Below are 19,923 nucleotides of genomic sequence, written 5' to 3'. Positions count from 1 at the left end.
TTGGTGTTTGCTGATGTATTAATTTCTAAATCTGTAGCAGTGGTAAATCTGCACGTAGTAGTAACAGATTTAGGTATCTGCATTATTGTTCTAATAATAATAAAAATAACCATTTGGAGTTTTTAATGTTTTGGGCTAGATTTTGCTATTAGCTAGTTGCCTAATTGAATATGAAACATAATATTAAAAAAACATATTTGTTTACTCGCAATGAATACTATATTAGTCCAACAGTTTTGTGTGTTGGTGCTGGCTCAATGATTTATCTTTCATAGAGAAATTATATTTCATTAAATTATTTCTATATTAAAGAAAAGAGAATTGTGTGATAAGCGATAATAACTGATGGAATAGGAGGAAAAATATGCTGTAACTCTTTTATGTATGATACTCCTCTTGAAAGTGACATTTGGTTTTATTGGATTTTACTTCAAGTTTCTTCCGAAATTTCAATTAACAAGATTGTTTTTCTTTTAGGACTTTGTTTCCTTGTGTTTTATCGTCAAACAACTGCGAAGTGCTGTGAGGACCAGTATTATTATTTTTTACCTCAGGCAACTTGTGGTTGTGGATATCTTGCTATATAGTCACATTTTCTGTCCTTTTTCCTTTTGGCTCTATAGGAATCTCCCTTCTATTGTGCACTCAAATAACTCCAACTTTGTTTTGTTAATTGTTACAATCTGAGAAGACCTCTTATTTAAATATTGGCTGCCAAATAGTGCCTAAAACATGTCAGAGACTGTTTCCATATTTAAGAGCTAGAGCCTCTGAAAATCTTGCACAGTACACAAAACAAGTGTTTTTTGGGTTCAGTTGTAGTATTTTGACTTGAAAGAATGAAAACAAGGAGAGGAAAACGCTCAGAGGTAAGCCTCAATAATCAACATGCCTCGTAAACTTACCTCTGACTGGTGTTGAAGGATAAATGTTTCTTAGAAACTTCTAAATTTGTCTCATTGCAGGCCTTTTGGCCCTCCCTTGTGATGAAGAAATGGTTAAACATAAAGCCAAAGGTGTATGATTTTAGTGAAGATGAGGTGGACACCGAAACTGAAAGTGAAGATGATGGTATGCTTTAGGCTATACTATATTCTTTTTCCTGTTTAGCTTGATCTTTTTCTCTTTTCATTTTTTCCCCTTCTTTGTTGTTTCAATTTTCATTCAGCCTGCTCTCTTAAAGAATCAAGATTGGGTGTGCGTGAAGATAATCATCCACTTAGAACACAATCCATATTCCCAAGTCAAACATCAGGCAATACTTTATTCCTTTGTATTACTATATACTTTGGTTCTTTAAAAGGAGAATATGTGCTCTTTGCTTTTATACACCTTCTACCATTGCTTGTTCTGGTTACATAATTAGTTATTGGAGTAGATTGCTACGAAATCTAGAATCTAAACACGGTATCTTACCATGTTAGACATTGCAATTACATGTTGATATTTATGGTGCAAGTATGGAGCTGAAATGTTCCTTGGAAAAACAAAGGAATTCTGAAGCAAATTCCAAATGTTACTAAGTACAAAGTATATGGAAATTAAATTTTTAAGCCAACTAGCTTGACTATTTTGTGAACTTCAAATGGTTGATTGTATTTTACACCTGACTGAGTTTTCAGAGTGTTAAAATCAACATCATATTTGATTTTATTTTGTAATTCAGATACATTTTGTAAGGGCTATAAGATGAGACATAGAAGAGGGAAATCAGAAACTCTGCGTGTTCAATACATAAATACAAAGGAAGTGAGGTCTGGTGGTATTAATCTACGTTATGTATTGTATTATTAATTTGATTAATGAAAATGCATCATAAAACGGTTAATTTGCAGGGTAACAATTGGCACGTGGAATGTTGCTGGAAGACTTCCATGTAAGGATCTTGATATTGAGGATTGGCTTTGTACCAATGAGCCAGCAGATATTTACATTATTGGGTAAGTAGTTTATTCAGTTGCCTAATGCTTTACTATTTCAAACGTGTTCAGGGTGCACCCGTGTCCTATGTTTGCTTCTTCAACATAAGGAACAATTTTTTGGATCATTCACGATATTTTTGGTAGAACTTAATATACTATATTGGCTTACATATCAATGATATCATTATCACCTGATATGCTATATAGCTTTATTCTTGCACATCTTGTTTGTGATAAAGTTCGTGGTGTTTCACTTGTGTTAAGTGCATTAATTTCATATGATTGTCTTTTTTCCCTATTTAAGTATTTTGCTTGCCTTATTTAAATAGAGTGCGAGTCTGATAAGTTTTTTAATTGAATAAGTCCATCAAAAAGATTAATTGATGCTATATGCGACTTATGGCAATACCTTTCTTTCCTATGTAATTAGGTAAGTGATATGATTGATCATAAGTTCATGTTTTTAGATGGAAATGCCTATTTATCTACGAAACAATGGCTGCTTTTAGGAATAAAAGAAAGATATCATGTTCTTGGTAAAGCAACACCTTTTAGCTATATTTAAACTCATTCCAAGTCCCTAAAAAAATCACCTAGGATTTTATTTACATCATGCTTTAAGTGAAATTTTAATATACAATAGGATGTTGAATTTTCTTGCTTATGGTTCGCTAGAATGGATCCAGCCTTTCAAACCCATGAAGTTTTTCTTTGCCATTCCTTATGAAAGGGTTGTCAGATGTGATTTCCATATCAGAAATCTAATGATGAGTTTAATTCATGTAACTTATCATCAGTATATTTTTAATAAGGCTATATTCAATGGTAATTTTCTCACATGCGCTAATCAGAGATCAACATCTTATCTTGTTTAACTTTCATTTTCCCGAGTAGTTCTTTTGTTGTTTTCTCTGTAATGTACATGATGCAATGTATCTATCCATGTAAGAAAAAGATTGATGCTTAGAACTCATTCTATTTGACCTGGCTTCCAATTTAAGGAAAAGCTACATCAGCATTTCCGATATGAACTGAATTGAATGGTCCAGATTTGCCACACATATCCTTCTACTTAAGTTTTTTAAAAACATGTTTGGATAAACTTCTCTATAAATATTTCTAGAACAAATAAAAAATTGAAATGAAAATTCATAGGCTAAAACTAATTTATGCAAAAATCAAAATTAAGTTTTTGAATAAGCTAGTAAGAAAAAGTTTATATATAAACTAATTTTAACTTATGAAACAAGTTTATTGGATCAGACCCTAAGTTTCTTTGATATGTGGGGATGGATCCTCCCATCCACATAATAAGTCATTGAAACTTTGTGTCTATGTCTCTCTTAATAAATCTTAAATAGGACCCATTTATTCAATGTTTATCAGGAGAGAGATAAACACAAACATTCTGTGACCATAATCATATATTAAAATCCAACATGAGAGTATCCATTTCTGCTTTTTCAGAGTGTTTGTAAAATTGGTCTTCTGATCGCTTCTGTGTGATTAATGGATTGCTTTCAACAACAGTTTCCAAGAGGTAGTCCCCTTGAATGCTGGAAATGTTCTTGGGGCAGAGGATAATACACCTATCCGAAAATGGGAAGCAATCATTAGAAGAACTCTTAACAAATCTTCTGAACTTGAAAGCAAGCACAAAAGCTACAGTGCCCCTACTTCTCCTGTTCTAAGAACTTCTGCTTCTGCAAATGTTCTAGCAGACACTTCAGATGTTAATCCACTAGACACAATGAATGAGGAGTATTTAAGAACTTTTGATAATGATGACCTTGAACAAGAGGAGTTGAAAGACAAAATTGGTAGCATAGGAAAGAACTTACAGTTGAGGAAAATACATGACATTGATCTTCAGACAATACTTGACTGGCCTGAACGTCCATTAGATGCAATCACACATACTGATTCCAGTCCAAAGTTGCGTAGAGTACTAAGCAGCTCGGCCAGAATTGGCTTTAATTGGACAGATAATTCTTCAAAATATGGAGGTGTGATGAAACGGTCACACCATAGTTCTGGAAATTTGGGCTTGTTATTGAAAGAGCAGCAAGTGATGCCTGAAGAAGTAATGGATACCCTTGATGACTTATCTGACATGTTATCGGATGAGGAAGATGATGCTTTCTATGAATTACCAAATGACAAAGAAAATAATGGAGTAGGTAACGTGAAATCACACCGTAAGTATGTCCGGATTGTGAGCAAACAGATGGTAGGAATATATGTGTCCATTTGGGTGCAAAGGAGGTTGAGAAGGCACATTAATAACTTGAAAGTTTCTCCAGTTGGAGTTGGTCTTATGGGCTACATGGGAAACAAGGTATGGTGTAATGCACTTTTTCACACTGAATTTGACATCATTATAATTTATAACATAGGTGTATAGTTAATGGAACCAACTTCCAAGATAATAGGAATTTCAATATCAAGTATTAGCAAGGCATCATAGAACTTCTCAGCAATTTAGTATGTGATGCACTTTATGCATTCTATGATCAGTGCAAAAAGTCTGTAGACTGGTCACGTTGCACCTCAGCATGTTGTGGAAGGATGCTTGCAGAGAAGTGTCTCATTTGTTCACTCGTGATGAAGTTTTTTTAAGAGACAAAGTAGTGCCCTACATGTTATGTTGTGTTGCAATGTGATCCATAGCAGGCTATGTGCATTGTTATATGTAGAGCAAAGGAAAACTCACATTTTGTGTGCATTTACAATTTGAACTTTGAGCTTGTTGACTCTAAGTGAATGTGATAGTGATTATGATTTATGTCTGATGCAGGGGTCTGTTTCAGTTAGTATGTCTCTCTTTCAGTCACGTTTGTGCTTTGTTTGTTCCCATCTGACTTCTGGTCAGAAGGATGGGGCAGAAATAAGACGAAACTCAGATGTTCATGAAATTCTTCGCCGCACTTGTTTCTCATCTGTTTTTGATGCAGATCAACCACAAACAATCCCATCTCATGAGTAAGTTTTACCATACGTTGAAAGTTGTCCTTTATAATCACCTTTTGAGTTTCACAAAATAAAAGGGCTGCTATTGAATGTTAATCTAAAGATGTATTACTCTGCCCAGTGCCCATCCTATTATTAGTTTCAAAATTGAAAAATAAATAGTTATGCTTTATAGTTGTACCATCATACCATCCATGAATATGTCAATGAATTTAAAGAATCTATATCAACAAAGATAACTAGTTGAATGGAGAAATAACTAAACTCGACTGAGGAAATTACATGAAGGTAAAAAGTCTAATTTGATTTCTAAGTAAACAGAACAAATGTACGCTAAAACACAGATGAGGAGAAAGTAATTTACTGGTTGAAGGAACAAAAGTAGTTCATAGAAAAAAGGACAAAGTAAAAACTGAAAATGGTGACATATAATATGTTTACTGTTGCTGTTATAAACATTATGGATTCATTGATGGGTTGCTCCCTGCCAACAGTCAAATTTTCTGGTTTGGGGATTTGAATTATCGTATCAATATGATGGATGGGGAGGTTCGAAAGCTGGTAGCTCTAAAGAAATGGGATGAACTGATGAATTATGATCAGGTGAGAATAGTGAAGCCTGGACTAGCCTATTGGTATCAAAAGTGATTTTATAATTTTTATCAAATAATTGCTGCTACAAAATTTGCATGCTACAAAATCTAGACCTAGAGATGAAAAATAGATTTGAAGTGTTGGCACCAAACTTGGATTAATTTGTTGATCAACATGACTTTTTATCTACAAGTAATTCTGATTGTTTCACCTGATTTGCAGCTAAGTAATGAATTATGTAGTGGGCATGTGTTTGATGGATGGAAGGAGGGTTTGATAACCTTCCCACCCACTTACAAATATGAGATTAATTCTGATAAATATATTGGTGAGAACCCAAAAGAAGGGGAAAAGAAGAGATCACCAGCCTGGTAAGTGTAAACTTGTGAATGCTTTGTTATCATTCAGTTGATTAAGATGGATGCAATAAGTGATCCTGTGTGAGATTATACAGGTGTGATCGTATATTGTGGCTAGGAAAAGGAATAAGGCAACTCGAATACAGGCGTTCAGAAAATAAGCTCTCAGATCATCGACCAGTTAGTTCAATATTCTCGGTTGATGTTGAAGTATTTGACCACCGCAAACTACAACGAGCTCTAAATTTCACAAGTGCAGCAGTACACCCTGAGGTTTTCCTTACAGAAGATGGTGATTTCACATATTAGATATTCACCATATATCGGGTTCTACATACATACAAATACAGGTAAATATATACACATCAATGTTCATATCTAATATAATATCGATTAATTCATCTAGGTTCAAATCAAATATATGATATGGTTGACTGTAATTCACATCAGTTAACATCTTTTTAATTCAAGTCAAAGATAGTGCTTAATGATTTCTTAAGCAATAAAATACGAGATGGCCTCCCGATTACATGACAACGCATGAGGCACAGTAAATTCTAGATCTACATTAGAGGGTTCAACTTTGAAAAATGGACTAATTCCCACTTAATTAGTTTGATTAAAAGGAAAAAAAATACAGTTAAATTTGCTCTATTTTTATCACTCTAATGTAATAATGTTTGTTCTCTCACAGGGTGAAAGAATACGAGGTTTGAACTTTGGCTTTGAAAGAGTCAAGATGTCAAGATAAACTCTCACCTCAAGTTTGGCATGCGGCCTCCTTTTTAAGTCAATTTTTTGGAGTTTAAATCTTAGTAGTGATAGATATTAAAAAAAAAAACAAAAAAAACAAATGTACATAGACATACGTTAGATACTGTGTATGACAGTAAAGTTTTTATTTTTCTTGAATCCTGCACTTTGTAGCTGGTAGACAACGATTGTCCAATTTTGATCTCACTAGGTTTCCAGTTCAACCTTAATACTATATATCCTAATACTACATATCTTTAATAACTAAGTGTCTTAACTTAGTTAACTAAGTGGCGTCTTAACTTAGTTTGACACTTTACACATATTATGACTTAAAGCTGATAATGTTATTCTTCATTCTTAATTGGTCTTTAATTCTTTGTCCATTTAAATTGACTAATTCATAATTTTCACCTCAATCAAAAATTTATTCGGAGATAAAAATTTGCATTTATCTTGTAAATCTTTGTTCTACACTTCATTTTCACCTAATTCAAATCTGTCTTTTTAAGTATGTTGTTACTGTATAAGGTTTTCTTGTTTTGTCCGATGATATTGAGAGTATAAGGTTGAGTAAATGCATGTAACTTCCTTTCATGATGCCAGTTGTATAATATAATTAATTCAATAAAAAAATATAATATAAAAATGCTATCTTTATAATTATCCAGATTCCTTCCAAAAGAATTTGAATCGTCTACAAAAACCAATTTATGAGCAAAACAAAATATTAAAACATCATATAAAAATTATCCATATGCAGTGAAGGTTGTGGGCATCAGTTCTCCAAGGTGATATAGCATCAATGATAATTCAGACGCAAATTACCCATTTACGATATGAGATTCATCACACGCCCATTCTCAATTTTGATTTCAACTTACCAAAAACCAAAGTTAAACATTCAAAAATCAAAGAGAAGCAATAAAAAAAACCTTAAAACTTTAACAAAATCCCTAAATATAATAATAAAAATCTTGGATGAGGCAATGAAGATAGCGATCAGAACCTGTCGGGATTCATGTATACATCACACTAATATCAGCGGATTGACAGATAAATGAATTTCTATCATCACCTCGCTTTTCCCTCTCCATTACCATCCAACAAATTTTCAAATCTCGAAATAAATAAAAGAAACTAAAACGATAATCAAACAACAGTTCATAAAATTATAAAATAAAATAAATAAATAAATAACATAAAAAGTTTGAATGTTGAGCTCAGAACTTCTTAGAGGATATGTGAGCCGTCACAGACGAGCAGAACAAACGACTCGCCTCCGGCACAAAAAATCGTCATCACAGACTCAGCATCTTCGGATAATCATAAAAAACCATATTTAAGGAAAAGAAATTTGGGGAGAAAAAAAAAACGCCGAGTTACTCAGCCCCAAATTCAACAGCGCGAAATACTTAGCCTAGAAAAAACGAACAATACCAAAATAATAGAAGAAAAAAACACGCTTTGACGAGAAGTGAAGCTGGAATTCGCCGCAGTTGAGTGGTGTTCTGATTGAAAAGAAAGAAATTGGCGATAATTTATAGATACAAATTAGGGTTTTATCGTTTTAGGCACGCACGACTAGGGTTCCGCTCGGGAAGGTAGACCCAGTTGGATCGGATAGATTTACATGCACATTTTGTAGGCCCAATAAGTAATGTATATTATGGGTACTTCGATAGTTGGGTAGACAGGCCCATTAGGCTCATAATATAAAATGTATAAAAAAAAACGAATTATAACGTAAATAAAATTAATAAATGGCTTTCACTATAATTTTTTATCTTATTTTTGGTGAGAAAAAAAAAAAGATCACTACTATGATCGAAATATTTTTAATACAAGTAATTAATATTGATTTATTATATGCAGTAATAAAGTCTTTCACAGAAATTTGTGACAAACATCTTGTTTGTTCTTCTTTTATATTTCATGAGTGGACTTATTAAAAGAATCACGCGTGAAATCTAATCAAAACTAGGTAGAAAATTAATTGAATTTGACTAATTTCTTGTGATAAATTTGAAATAGAAAGTCAGGATTCGTTTTCAAGAAAATAATGCATTTTGTGAAATCAACAATTCCCCACATTATAATGCATTTTGTAAAATCAATAATCCACCATGATATAACATTTTATTTTAAGTTTGTCATTTTTTATTTTCAGGATAGAAATATTATTTCTAAATATAATTAAAAAAATATTAAGAATTAACTCTTACACATTAAAAAAAGTCTATATTACATAAATATTTTTAAGAATTTTTCTTTGACGAAAAAAATTTAAAGGATTATTTTAATTTCATATTTAACTAATATTTTAGCAAAAAAATTTAGGAATTATTATTCAAGAAAGCAGAATAATCATGCATGGATGTATACACACACAAACTATGCAAGATCAATTATAGATAAAAGATCCACCTCGAAATATTGTATACTTTTGAGAGAAAAATTAGAGACATTAAAGAACAATTAAAATGTTACAAGTGTCGCCAAAAAGTTTTGTATTACTTTTGACGGGTTATGGATGAATTTTTTACTTAAAAAATATAAAGATCATATTAGGTTTTTGTGATAAATGTTTCACTATTAATATTGTACTTACTCTAATACAACTTGATAAAATCAAACACATCAAAATAGACTAAGTGTATGTTTAGAAACTTATCTGCATCGATGTAAAAAAAAAAAAAGAGTTAATCATCCATACATTGTTAGTGTAAAGTTTTTTACACTAGTAACCAATCATATCTTTTAAATTATTTTATTTTATTTTTAGTTCATTAAATAAGCAAGTAACATAACACTATTAAAAAATATGATTAGTTGCCATTATAAAAAAACTTTACACTAGCGGTGTATAGGTAATTAACTCAACAAAAAATTCCACTTTCCAATACATAAAAGTACAAAATAAGATTTTCTTATTTTTTTATTGAACGTCCGTTTAAGAGACTTTAAACAACAAGACAAATACACCTTAATACCTCGAACTTTTACAATGACTACATACATCCATTCAATGCTTCAATTACCATATCTATCCACACAAAAAAAAAAACTCTCCAAACAATGATTTCAAGATCTTATTTACATACTAAGAATGATAAACATGCATTTACTAGCTTGAAGGAGCATTGGTAAGGATTATAGATTTTCTAATTCCCTAATTTACCAATTTATTTACACTTACATTATTGTAACTAAGAAAAAAGAGACATTTCCTCTCTATATATTTATTTTTTTAAAAAAATTAAAATTAAAATAAAGATAAAGATAATAAAAGTTAAATAATAATAAGTGTTTTTATAATTGAATAGAAAATTGTTTGAAGTAATTATAAAGATAAAACAATTTAAAGAAATGTAAGCAATTTTTTAAAGAGTGAAGTACTTAGAGTTTAGTTAAAGAGTATTTGTTATATTTTTCTTCATTAATTAAGAATATATTGTCCAAACAGAAAACAATTAACAAAATAGATACTTCATTCATATAATGATATAGATAATTAAGAAATTAGAAGATGGTTGTTTTCCTTATTTTTGAAATTAATTAATATTTATTTATAGGTAATCTTCTATACTATTAATAAAAAAAATAGTTATCTCAATAATTGTTTTCCATTTCTTTACATAAACCATTTTAATTTTAACCCTTATTTATTTTCTACAACTCTAAATATCACCAAGTTAGTATCTCTTTTTTTTTTTCTTTTTCTTTTTTTTTCTTCTAAAAGAACTCATCAGTAATTGATCTTTTGTTTTATTTTATTAAGAAACTACTCTTAAAGAATCATTCACAAATATCTATACTAATATATAAAAAAAATACTTTTTTTTAATAATTATCTTGATTTTCACATTTGATAAATTATTATACTTTTTTATTATTAAATTCAAGACTCGAACTCAAAAATTTAAAGCATGAAGATCAATCATTAGACCAACAAGCGTCAGTTATTTAATTACCTTTTTTACTTAATAGCTCACTAGTATAATCTCTTTTCTTTTTCTTATATTTTGTTTGCACAGTATTTTTTCTTCTAAAATTACCTATTAATAACTGGTTATTTTCATTATTCTGAACTAAACATAAATATGGTGTAAGAAAAATGCACAAACAATTGTCCATAAAAATAATGAAGTTAAATGATTGTTTTCGTTACTTCTATATTTCATGTTTCCATATTTAGGTCTCAATTAAATTCAAGCCTACCCCCACTCAAACCTTGTAGAGATGAACACTACAGCTTGCCACTACGAAAATATTCATACTCACCGTTGATCCATTTCTACGCCCTTGTAAAACATTAAAAAAAATCAATATACTTAATCACAATTTTAAAATTAAAACATATCTTATACCTTTGAAAGGCATGATAATACTTCAAGCACAGTGATAATATTTTCAACACTTGACGAAATTAATAATAATAAAAAGTTAATTAACTTAACGCCTTATATATATTATATACATGGGGCAAATTGAACTGCCCCATAAGGACAGGAGTTCAGCATTAAAAGTTGATCCAGGTTACCAAGATGAAATTTAAATTATATTTTTTATTAGTATATGGAATTTTATTTTATTTTTTTATTTGATAAGGAGCAAAATTCCTTCTTACTGGATCTGGATCGGCTTCTGATTCGACGTCTAAGACGGAAATAGCACCTCGAGTGTCAATCCACAAACCACTTGAGACAACGAGTAGATGGAATTTTAATTTTAATAGAACAGTGATACTCACGATTCTGCGCCTAGGATTGTTCCAGTAATAAACATCCAAAATCCGCCTAAGATTGTCAGTGACAAGTGACAACCATAACATCAACAAGTGAACAATTCAAAATGATAATTGAATGTAGAAAATAAAGTACGAGAAATAAAACTAAAAATTAGACGAAATAAAGACGGGTGAGTTTAAAATAAAAACAGCATTTATTGATTAAATTAACTGTAAAAGGTAAAATTGCTATTGTTCACTGAAAAATACTACTGACAGAACTGTCATCATGAATACGCCAAATAGTTTCACCCAACAGGTTTGCTACGGTAAGAATAGTTAACTGGGGGAAATAGTTCTTCTCTGCAACAGGTATTGTGTTTGTAATAATCACCTCTTGAAACAAGCCACCGGACAACCTCTCAATTGCTGGAGGACTGTGATTATGCAAAAACAAATACATAATATGAATACTGGCTCATATACAATGATGAACATGAATGCTACGAGCAACACATTTAATGATGAAGGTCTATAGTAAATCATACTGCTGAAGATATCCATAGGCTCGTATTGATGCAAAGAAAGAAAAACACTGCCCAAAACACTGCCTAACAATACTGATAAAAATGAATAATAAGCTATTAGAGTTATAAACCATAGAACAACGGAAGTTATTGATAATTGAAGAACAAATTATTATGCAAGCATAACATGCTTCAGAATTGGCAGTAGAGACAAGTCAAGACTTTGAAATTCACTTGCTTCTATTATTTACTATGGAGATGCAAAAAAGAAAAAAAAAAAAAACAAGAATAAAAATGTATGGAACAATCGAACGCATTACCTGAAAACAGCATGAGTGCAGCATGCATACACTTCCCTGGCTCCCTCTTCATGTAATAGTGCAGCACCTTTAGCAATGGTCCCTGACGTCCAAAACAAATAAATCAGATATATACCAACAAATATCAATAATGAAAAGGGAAAGAGGAAACACCATAAATACTCCTTAAGGAAATGCATGTTGAAAAATTTAATAGCAACCAACCATCTCCCAGGCACATGGATGGGTTAGAATCGAACTGAATCCCCCCTCACCCCTCAATAACAGTGTCTTAAGATAGTGTGTATTCTTTAATTAATTTCTAGTCTTTAAAGCTAGATTCAGCAGTTCCCTCAAAGAATATGTGCTTATAAAAATTCTGATGAAAATACTAAAAATTAAGAATACCAAAATATGCTAAAAACATTCTGATGAGTATAATCTTATGGCATGGCCAGTCCAAGAAAACGCACTAAGCAAAATTGAAAGGCAGGCCACTTGATAGAGACTACATTATTATGCAGTGTACAAGTCCCACATTGAGTAGTATGAGATGCTCAGTGTAGAGTAATTAAGTGGCTTGGTTCTCCCCCTTTGACAACTAGATTTTAAGGGAGGATTTCCCAGGTGTTTGGGTGCTTATCAGCACCAGAGCCACAAATGAATATTAGAGAGAAGATAAGAAAGGCTGTCGACTAAAATTTAGAAAGTCCAGAAAACTTTAATTAATAAAGACAAGATAAAAATTTGCTTGCTTAGTTAAATTTCTTTGACCCAGCAAGTAACCACCATGTGCAACAAAAAAACATAAGAAACAATCTCTTCCAATTTTAATTGAGCATTGAAGATGGCATACCAGCTGTGTCAATCATATCATCCACCATTACTGCAACTTTTCCTTTTACATCACCAATCAGGTTCATCACCTGCAGGGCAAACATAACACAGATAAATATACATTGAGATGTCCATGTAGTTAACCTTGATTTAAACTTGACGATAATTAGTATACTACAACTAGCTAAACCATGAGCACATTCTGTAAAAAACAATGAACCCCGAGTGCCTCTGTATCAGGGGGCATGGATCCCAACTGATTCTACAAATACCAATTTTATCACAATCTAAAAGGAACAACAAATACTAAGCATACCTAAAAAACCTAATCAAGATTACAAGATACAAATATCACTGTAACTTCTACAATACCATGCATTAACCTACTATGCATCTGAAATAGAACTGAGCACACTTCAAACTCATGCTGGGCAGATATAAAAGCAAGGAGGCTTCTTAGTTATGAAGATCCATAATTTTTAGATGAAATTTAAATGAAAATAAAGAGAATGCCAAAGAAACCATTTAACATACTACTCATCAAATAGACATTATCAATGACTACTTTTGCTGATTAGCAAAGTGTCACAGAGTTGTCAAATTTATTTCTGGAAAGAAGGAAAATATTGATAATGAACCCCAAGGAAAACCCAATAATATCTGTTTAAAGGAATATTCACATACATAAATGACAATTCAAAAGAAACTTAGCATGTCAGGGATGAGGCACAGATTTTGTTGTCGTATTACCTCAGCAACATTGTGTCCATGGCGCCTTTTGTCTACAATAGCTAAAGGTGCATCAGATAATTTCTTTGCAAAAGCACGTGCCCTTGCAACACCACCAACATCAGGAGAAACAACCACCAAATCACTTGAACTTATTGTCTTACTGGCAAGATAATCAAGGATGACAGGCTAGAGGACATCATAAACAATAGTATCAGGCCAGGGCATAGCTAGGATTTTGGATTGAGGGGGGCCAAAATCAAAGAGAACATTTCAATAATTTTTTTAACAACATGCATAATGTATGTTTGGATGTGTCACACATTAAAAATACTTGGAATAAAAAACACTACATATTTAGATGCTTAGATAAAAATAAAATAAAAGTAAAAAAAAAACATACTCAAATAAGATGTTATTTTAAATCTACTTTAAACTACTACTAAAATATTCCAATAGTAAGTTGAGGAATGTTATTTGTACAACAAAATGTATAACAAATTTTAATAATAAGTTGAGAGAAAAGTGAGGTGCAAGGAATGTTATGATGGGGAATAATAAATTAAGAACTAATAAAAAATGTGACACTAAGAATAAGATGTGTAAATGCAAAATAAGAATGGCAAGTGAGTCTAATACAAATGAAAACTGACAAGTCTAACATAAATGTAAAAACACACAAGTGTGAAAGGGCATGCTAACAAATAAAAGTTTAATACAAATAATAAATGAGAAAATGAATAAAAATAAAAGAGAAAATCGACAAAGAAAAAAAGTAATTATGGACAAACATAAATTGAGTAAATGTATGAATAGCTAAAACAAAGATATAGAGTTTATTTGGATACAAATATAGAAGAACTTTTTAGAATTTCTCTATTGAAAATAAAGAATTTTTTTTCTAATAGAAGTTCTCACAAATACTTCTAATTCGTATCCAAACATACTCAAAAATAGTATAGAAATAAACAATAACCATGGGTATTCTTAAAAAAGAATAAAGACAACACAAATAGGAGAGAAAAAGAAGATAATTGATGAACAGAGAGAAAGACTTATGAAAAAATAAAGAAAATATTTTAATAAAATAATAAATATAAAAAGTAATAAACAGTTGGAGGGGCGATAAATGATATTTACATATATTATAATAAAATTTTCAAAATCTGTGGGTGGCAGCTGCCACCCCTGGTATTAGGAAACATCCTGCTAGGAAATAAAGTGCAATCACAATCACTAAGAGCTTACTTACTTGACAGTGTACATGATCAACGGGAATATCAAAGTAACCCATGGATTGCCCTGAATGAAGATCACAAGCTAGAACACGGTCTGCCCCAGCTTTTGTAATAAGGTTTGCAACAAGTTTGGCTGCAATTGATTCACGCCCTTGAGTCTGTAAAGGAAGAAAAAAATATTTTTCAAAAAAAATCCTAATTTCATTTGCATGAAAACCTATTTGTTAACTTCAAGTAAAAATCATTAAGCAAAAGCATGAAACCAACCCAAGATTAATTTTTCAATAAGATAACAGACGACTACAAATTATTTCTCCATTTAACAGAACACAAGGGAATGGGGAAATTGAACAGATACATAAAAAATCACAAATCAGTGGGAAAATTTTCCAGAAAGAGAACAAGAGTACACAAAAGCAAAAACTAATAAACCAATGACGAGGGGAGAATCTTGTCTGCCATCGGGGATCATACGTGGACCCTTTGGAAAAAAACTACTGATTACAAAATAAAATCAGTTACATACAAAATACTTGCCTTTCTGTCTGCTCTGGCATATCCAAAGTACGGAATCACAGCAGTGATATTTTTGGCCGATGCTCTCCGACAAGCATCAATCATTATTTTAAGCTCCATGAGATTCTCATTTGCAGGAGGGCAGGTAGGCTGTATAAGGTATACATTGCAACCTCTAACACTCTCTTGTAATTGGACATAGATTTCACCATCAGCAAACCGCTTGATGGAAATCTTTCCCAGTTCCAGGCCCATGTACCGAGCAATTTCCTAATCAAAGCAAAACATTTAGAAAAAACAACAAAAAAACAAGCCTCATACCAACTTTATCTAAAACAAGCAACCAAAACAGCATGGAGATACTGGATTCTGAATTCAAAAAAATAAGCTTTTACAGTATCAATCATGTTTACAAAAACAAATTAACGCACACCAGTACACACCACTGTGCCAGATGACACCTTCAACACAATCTGAAGTCGAGAAACGTTAATTTCAACGGTCAAATTAATCCCACCGAAATACACATTGATTTTCATCCCTCGGGAATCAAAACTAATTCGAGCATTCATTAAATAGTAAAGTAATGAATAGGCAAACAACCTGAGAGAGTGCAGGATTAGCGGTGCCGGAGAACAATTTCAACCTGTTACTGTTCCTGACGGTTTTCTCCGACCTGGCAGATTCCATGAACTTGGGCAAAGTCCGTTCGTTAAGAACGGGAATGATCGGTTTCCCGTTCACTAAATTCGACGATTCCGACATATCACATTTCTGGCATTAACAGAACCGCGTGTGAAAATTAACAATTTAAAAAAAAATGCAGGATAAAGGGAAAAAAAAAAAAAAAGGAATGAAGAGTGGATTACCACAGTGGGAAGCAGGGAGATTCGAGCGCGGGAATGGTCAACGAGACCTAAGGTTGGAAGATTGGCGGCGAAGAGAGAAGAGGAAGAAGATTGGAGGAGCGAGGAGGCCATGTGCGGAGGCGTTAGGGTTTGTGTTGTTCGGTTTCAGAGAGAAGGGGTTTGGAGCAGAGCAGAGAGAATTTCGAGCTCTGTTACCCGTGGTGGCGGGTCTTTGTATTTTCCACGAGATTCGGCTTTTTCATGTGTTCGCGGCTGGTGGTCACCGCGCGACGTCGTTTTATACACCAATATAATATAATATTATATTATATTGCTCATCCATGAACAATGCCACTAAATAAGAAAACGTCTTTCTTTTACTATAAATAAATACGCTCATTCGGGAAAAATACAATTTAATTTTAATAAGGAAAAATTTAGGCCACATTATTTTTTTCTTAAAGTTAAAATTAGTTTATATATAAATAAATTTAAAAAAATATTTTAAAAAACATTAATGAAAATGATGCGAAGAGAGAGAGAGAGAAGGGGGAGGAATTTGTCTTTTGGGAAGGTTAGTGTGAGTCAAAATCAAAATCGTAGCGATTGAAGCAAAGCTAAAAAGTGCATGTTCTTGATTGCGAAATTGAGCCTCTATTCGCCGCTGCTTTTGGTTGGGTGCATTTTGCTAAATGAATATGCTCCTTCATGCGCCAACAAGCATCCATTCAATATGCTCCTGCTCCTTTTTTTTTATGAAAGAAAAAGTAACAATGTATTTTTATTTAGTTAGAAATTAAATAAAAATTAACTTTTACAAATTAAAAATTAAAATTTTCGTTTATGTTATTTTTCTCGATAGGAGAAGATTGGTATACGAAACAAAATTTTCTTTACGAAGAATTTGAGATTGAAATTGTTAATTTTTTTTAATTTTAAAAGATATTTATTGGAAAAAAAAATTAAATAGATTTTTTACAAAAATATCTTATATGAAAACAAAGATCTGTTTCTTTTTAAATTGTGATAAAAGTATCCTATTATCTTTATTTACTTATTTAATGTTATACCAAAATTTGATTATTAAGTAACATGTATAAATATTTCTTAAAAGTATTTATAATTGATAAAATAAATCTTAATTATTATTAAGGATCATGACCTTTGTATGTATAATTTTCATAAATCTATTATTTCCTTAAATCATGATTATCGAGTGTAGAAAAAATATCAAATATCCCTTAATTTAATTATCTAATATTTTTTCACCTTCATCATTTTTTAATTTATTGCTTCAAATATGTATCATTCTTTTTTTGAGATAATTGTGATAAATTATTTTCACTCATATCTAAAATTGTGTTTACGATAGATTTTTAGTAAGATTATAAATTACTTATCCTATTTTTTACACAAGTCTATATAAAAAGATATAAAATATAAGAAATTTCAAATTTTAGGTGCAAAAAGTAAAAGTACTTAATTAGCTATGTCACCCTTAAGATGCATTAGAAACAATAATTTAATTAACAATGATTAAAAAATATTTTGTTCATATTCAAAGTTAATATTTTTCTAAATGAAAGTTTAGTTGTTTAGGTGAATTGGATAATGAAACTTCACCAAGACAATTTCAAAGTTCTACGAGGACTCATAAAAAAATTCTTTCTTTCTCTTATTATCTATAAAATATACTTTTAAATATTTTTAATAATTATATCATTAATATAAAATATTTAATAGTTTTATTAATAACTCATTTCTAAAAAAATCAAATTCATTGTATTATATGAGATATTTTCCCTTGATCATATTTTTTTTCGATTAACTGTACATAACATGAAATTCACTTCTTAGTCAAAAGAAAACATGAAATTCACTTTACGATTACATTAAATGTGATACATAATTAATACAAACAATATTATTTAATAATAAATATTATATTCATGGAATATAATATATTATTATATCTGTTATATAAGTTTACTAAATGTGTAGCTTTTATACCAACCAAAAATAATATTAAAAATAATTAATATTAAATTCAATACCAAAAAATAGGAAAAATTCATTGCACCAAGAGTCATAGATCATAACTTTTTTTTAAGTAAATTATATTTCTTAGAAATTGCCCCAAGAGTCCAAGACCATGAATATTATATGGCTTTTCTCTTATATTATAAATTATAATTATTATTTTTTTGAAGATTTCAATATATAATATTTTATTTTATTTTTTAAATTAAGTTGTGTTAACTTTTATTTAAAAAATTATTACGAAAACACCTTTAACATTAACACTCCATAAGAAATATAAATATTACACCATCCTCACTTTTTATATTAAAATAAACATTTTTCTTCCTTAATAAATTTAAATATATTACTTTAACAAATATCTTTTGATTTATATATTTAATTATTATTTTAAAAAAATATCATAATTTTTTCTATAATTAATTATATATTTTAAAAGATATTTTCATTATTATTTTTACAAAATATTTAAAGTTGTATATCAAAATAAAAAAATAATATGCATGTATAAGTATAATAAAATCAAATATAAGCATCGAAATAGTATTTAATCAATGTATAATTAATGTAGTATTTGTATAAGTATTTAAATAAAGTAATATTTTTATTATATAGTATTAATTATATATATATTAAATGTAATATATAAGTGTTGAAATATTATTCAACTGATCATGGTATTAAATAATATTTTAATAAACTAATAATTTATTCTTTTTAATTAATATAATACTATTAAATGAATATATTTATATTAAAAAATTATCATTAAATAAAAAATTAATTATTACAAAATTTAATACTTATATATATATACACATATATTTAAATATTAATTGAATTTATTTTATAGCTTCTATTTTTTATTATTTGATAAATTAATTTAAATTTAATTATGTATTATGCAATTTTTTTAATCAAGTGAATGAATGAGAAACAATTAAAAGCATATGAAAATATATTTTAACTAAAATTATTTTTATGAGTAATTAAATTAAAAGTATATTTTTGATGAATAATTATATTTTAAATCTTATAATAATTATTCTTTGACGATGTTAAGTTAAATATTTTAAGTTAAGCAACGTACGTTGGTCCAACTTGATTAGAGTTGGTCTTCAAATTTTAAGGTATCGAGTTTGAATCTTAAACTTGATAAAAGATGATCATGTAAGGGATAACCTTAATGCAATTAAGATTATAAGGAAGACTAGTTTTCGACGAAGTCAGTAAATAGATATTAGATATAGAGTATATCTATACTCGCTCAAAAATTAATTAAATATCTTTTTGCAAAAAAAGTATATAAATTTTTTTAACATAGAGTAAAAAAAATATAAAGTTACATTAATTAAATTTCATTTGAAATAAATTTAAGATAGAATAAAAATTACATAAATTCTAAAAAAATAATCAATTTCTAGAAATTCAAAGTGAAATCGGGGATGAGTACGAGTACATGGCGGGTAACTATATACATATATTGTCCCCACACTCCATTTAATAAATCAAGTATTACTCGTACTCGTACTTGTATCCAATCAAACTAAATAATTTACGTC

General features: G+C 30.0%; 2 protein-coding genes and 3 non-coding genes across 5 annotated transcripts; 1 reads left to right on the top strand and 4 right to left on the bottom strand.

Annotated features, from left to right (window-relative positions):
* Positions 1–550: 550 nt before the first annotated feature.
* On the top strand, positions 551–6,848 carry LOC109809354 (type I inositol polyphosphate 5-phosphatase 2). Its single transcript, XM_020372635.3, has 11 exons — positions 551–869; positions 966–1,071; positions 1,169–1,255; positions 1,667–1,754; positions 1,836–1,940; positions 3,453–4,260; positions 4,720–4,904; positions 5,387–5,495; positions 5,709–5,857; positions 5,941–6,195; positions 6,540–6,848. Exons 1-10 carry the CDS (start codon positions 840–842, stop codon positions 6,152–6,154), a joined length of 1,881 nt encoding a protein of 626 aa, XP_020228224.1. The 5' UTR covers positions 551–839; the 3' UTR covers positions 6,155–6,195; positions 6,540–6,848.
* A 520-nt stretch (positions 6,849–7,368) lies between these two features.
* On the bottom strand, positions 7,369–7,460 carry LOC114916591 (small nucleolar RNA Z101). The gene has a single exon (XR_003805148.1). It is a non-coding gene; the product is annotated as a small nucleolar RNA Z101 (small nucleolar RNA).
* A 136-nt stretch (positions 7,461–7,596) lies between these two features.
* LOC114916600 (small nucleolar RNA snoR14) lies at positions 7,597–7,681 on the bottom strand. The gene has a single exon (XR_003805157.1). It is a non-coding gene; the product is annotated as a small nucleolar RNA snoR14 (small nucleolar RNA).
* Positions 7,682–7,817: 136 nt separating this feature from the next.
* Positions 7,818–7,908, bottom strand: LOC114916593 (small nucleolar RNA U61). Its single transcript, XR_003805150.1, has one exon. It is a non-coding gene; the product is annotated as a small nucleolar RNA U61 (small nucleolar RNA).
* Positions 7,909–11,523: 3,615 nt separating this feature from the next.
* On the bottom strand, positions 11,524–16,596 carry LOC109808536 (Phosphoribosyltransferase family protein). The gene is made up of 8 exons (XM_020371573.3): positions 16,343–16,596; positions 16,077–16,247; positions 15,495–15,743; positions 14,972–15,115; positions 13,741–13,908; positions 13,010–13,079; positions 12,175–12,256; positions 11,524–11,764 (listed from the first exon to the last, which is right to left on the bottom strand). The coding sequence occupies exons 1-8, from the start codon at positions 16,451–16,453 to the stop codon at positions 11,584–11,586; spliced, it is 1,176 nt and encodes a 391-aa protein (XP_020227162.1). The 5' UTR covers positions 16,454–16,596; the 3' UTR covers positions 11,524–11,583.
* Positions 16,597–19,923: the final 3,327 nt, after the last annotated feature.

The sequence above is a fragment of the Cajanus cajan genome, chromosome 5 (assembly GCF_000230855.2).
Source record: "Cajanus cajan strain Asha chromosome 5, NIPB_CcT2T_4, whole genome shotgun sequence".
NCBI lineage: Eukaryota > Viridiplantae > Streptophyta > Magnoliopsida > Fabales > Fabaceae > Cajanus > Cajanus cajan.
The sequence above is the reverse complement of the archived record's forward strand: the minus strand, read 5'-3'. Positions and strand labels throughout refer to the sequence as shown.

Excerpts from the sequence above, each read along its gene's own strand:
- LOC109809354 (XM_020372635.3), top strand. The coding sequence starts at position 840 with ATGAAAACAAGGAGAGGAAAACGCTCAGAG. Across the intron at positions 1,941-3,452 it reads GCAGATATTTACATTATTGG|TTTCCAAGAGGTAGTCCCCT; the intron begins GTAAGTAGTTTA and ends TTTCAACAACAG. Across the intron at positions 4,261-4,719 it reads TGGGCTACATGGGAAACAAG|GGGTCTGTTTCAGTTAGTAT; the intron begins GTATGGTGTAAT and ends TGTCTGATGCAG.
- LOC109808536 (XM_020371573.3), bottom strand. The coding sequence starts at position 16,453 with ATGGCCTCCTCGCTCCTCCAATCTTCTTCCTCTTCTCTCTTCGCCGCC. Across the intron at positions 15,744-16,076 it reads CTAATCCTGCACTCTCTCAG|GAAATTGCTCGGTACATGGG; the intron begins GTTGTTTGCCTA and ends TGCTTTGATTAG. Across the intron at positions 12,257-13,009 it reads TGATATGATTGACACAGCTG|GGACCATTGCTAAAGGTGCT; the intron begins GTATGCCATCTT and ends TTTGGACGTCAG.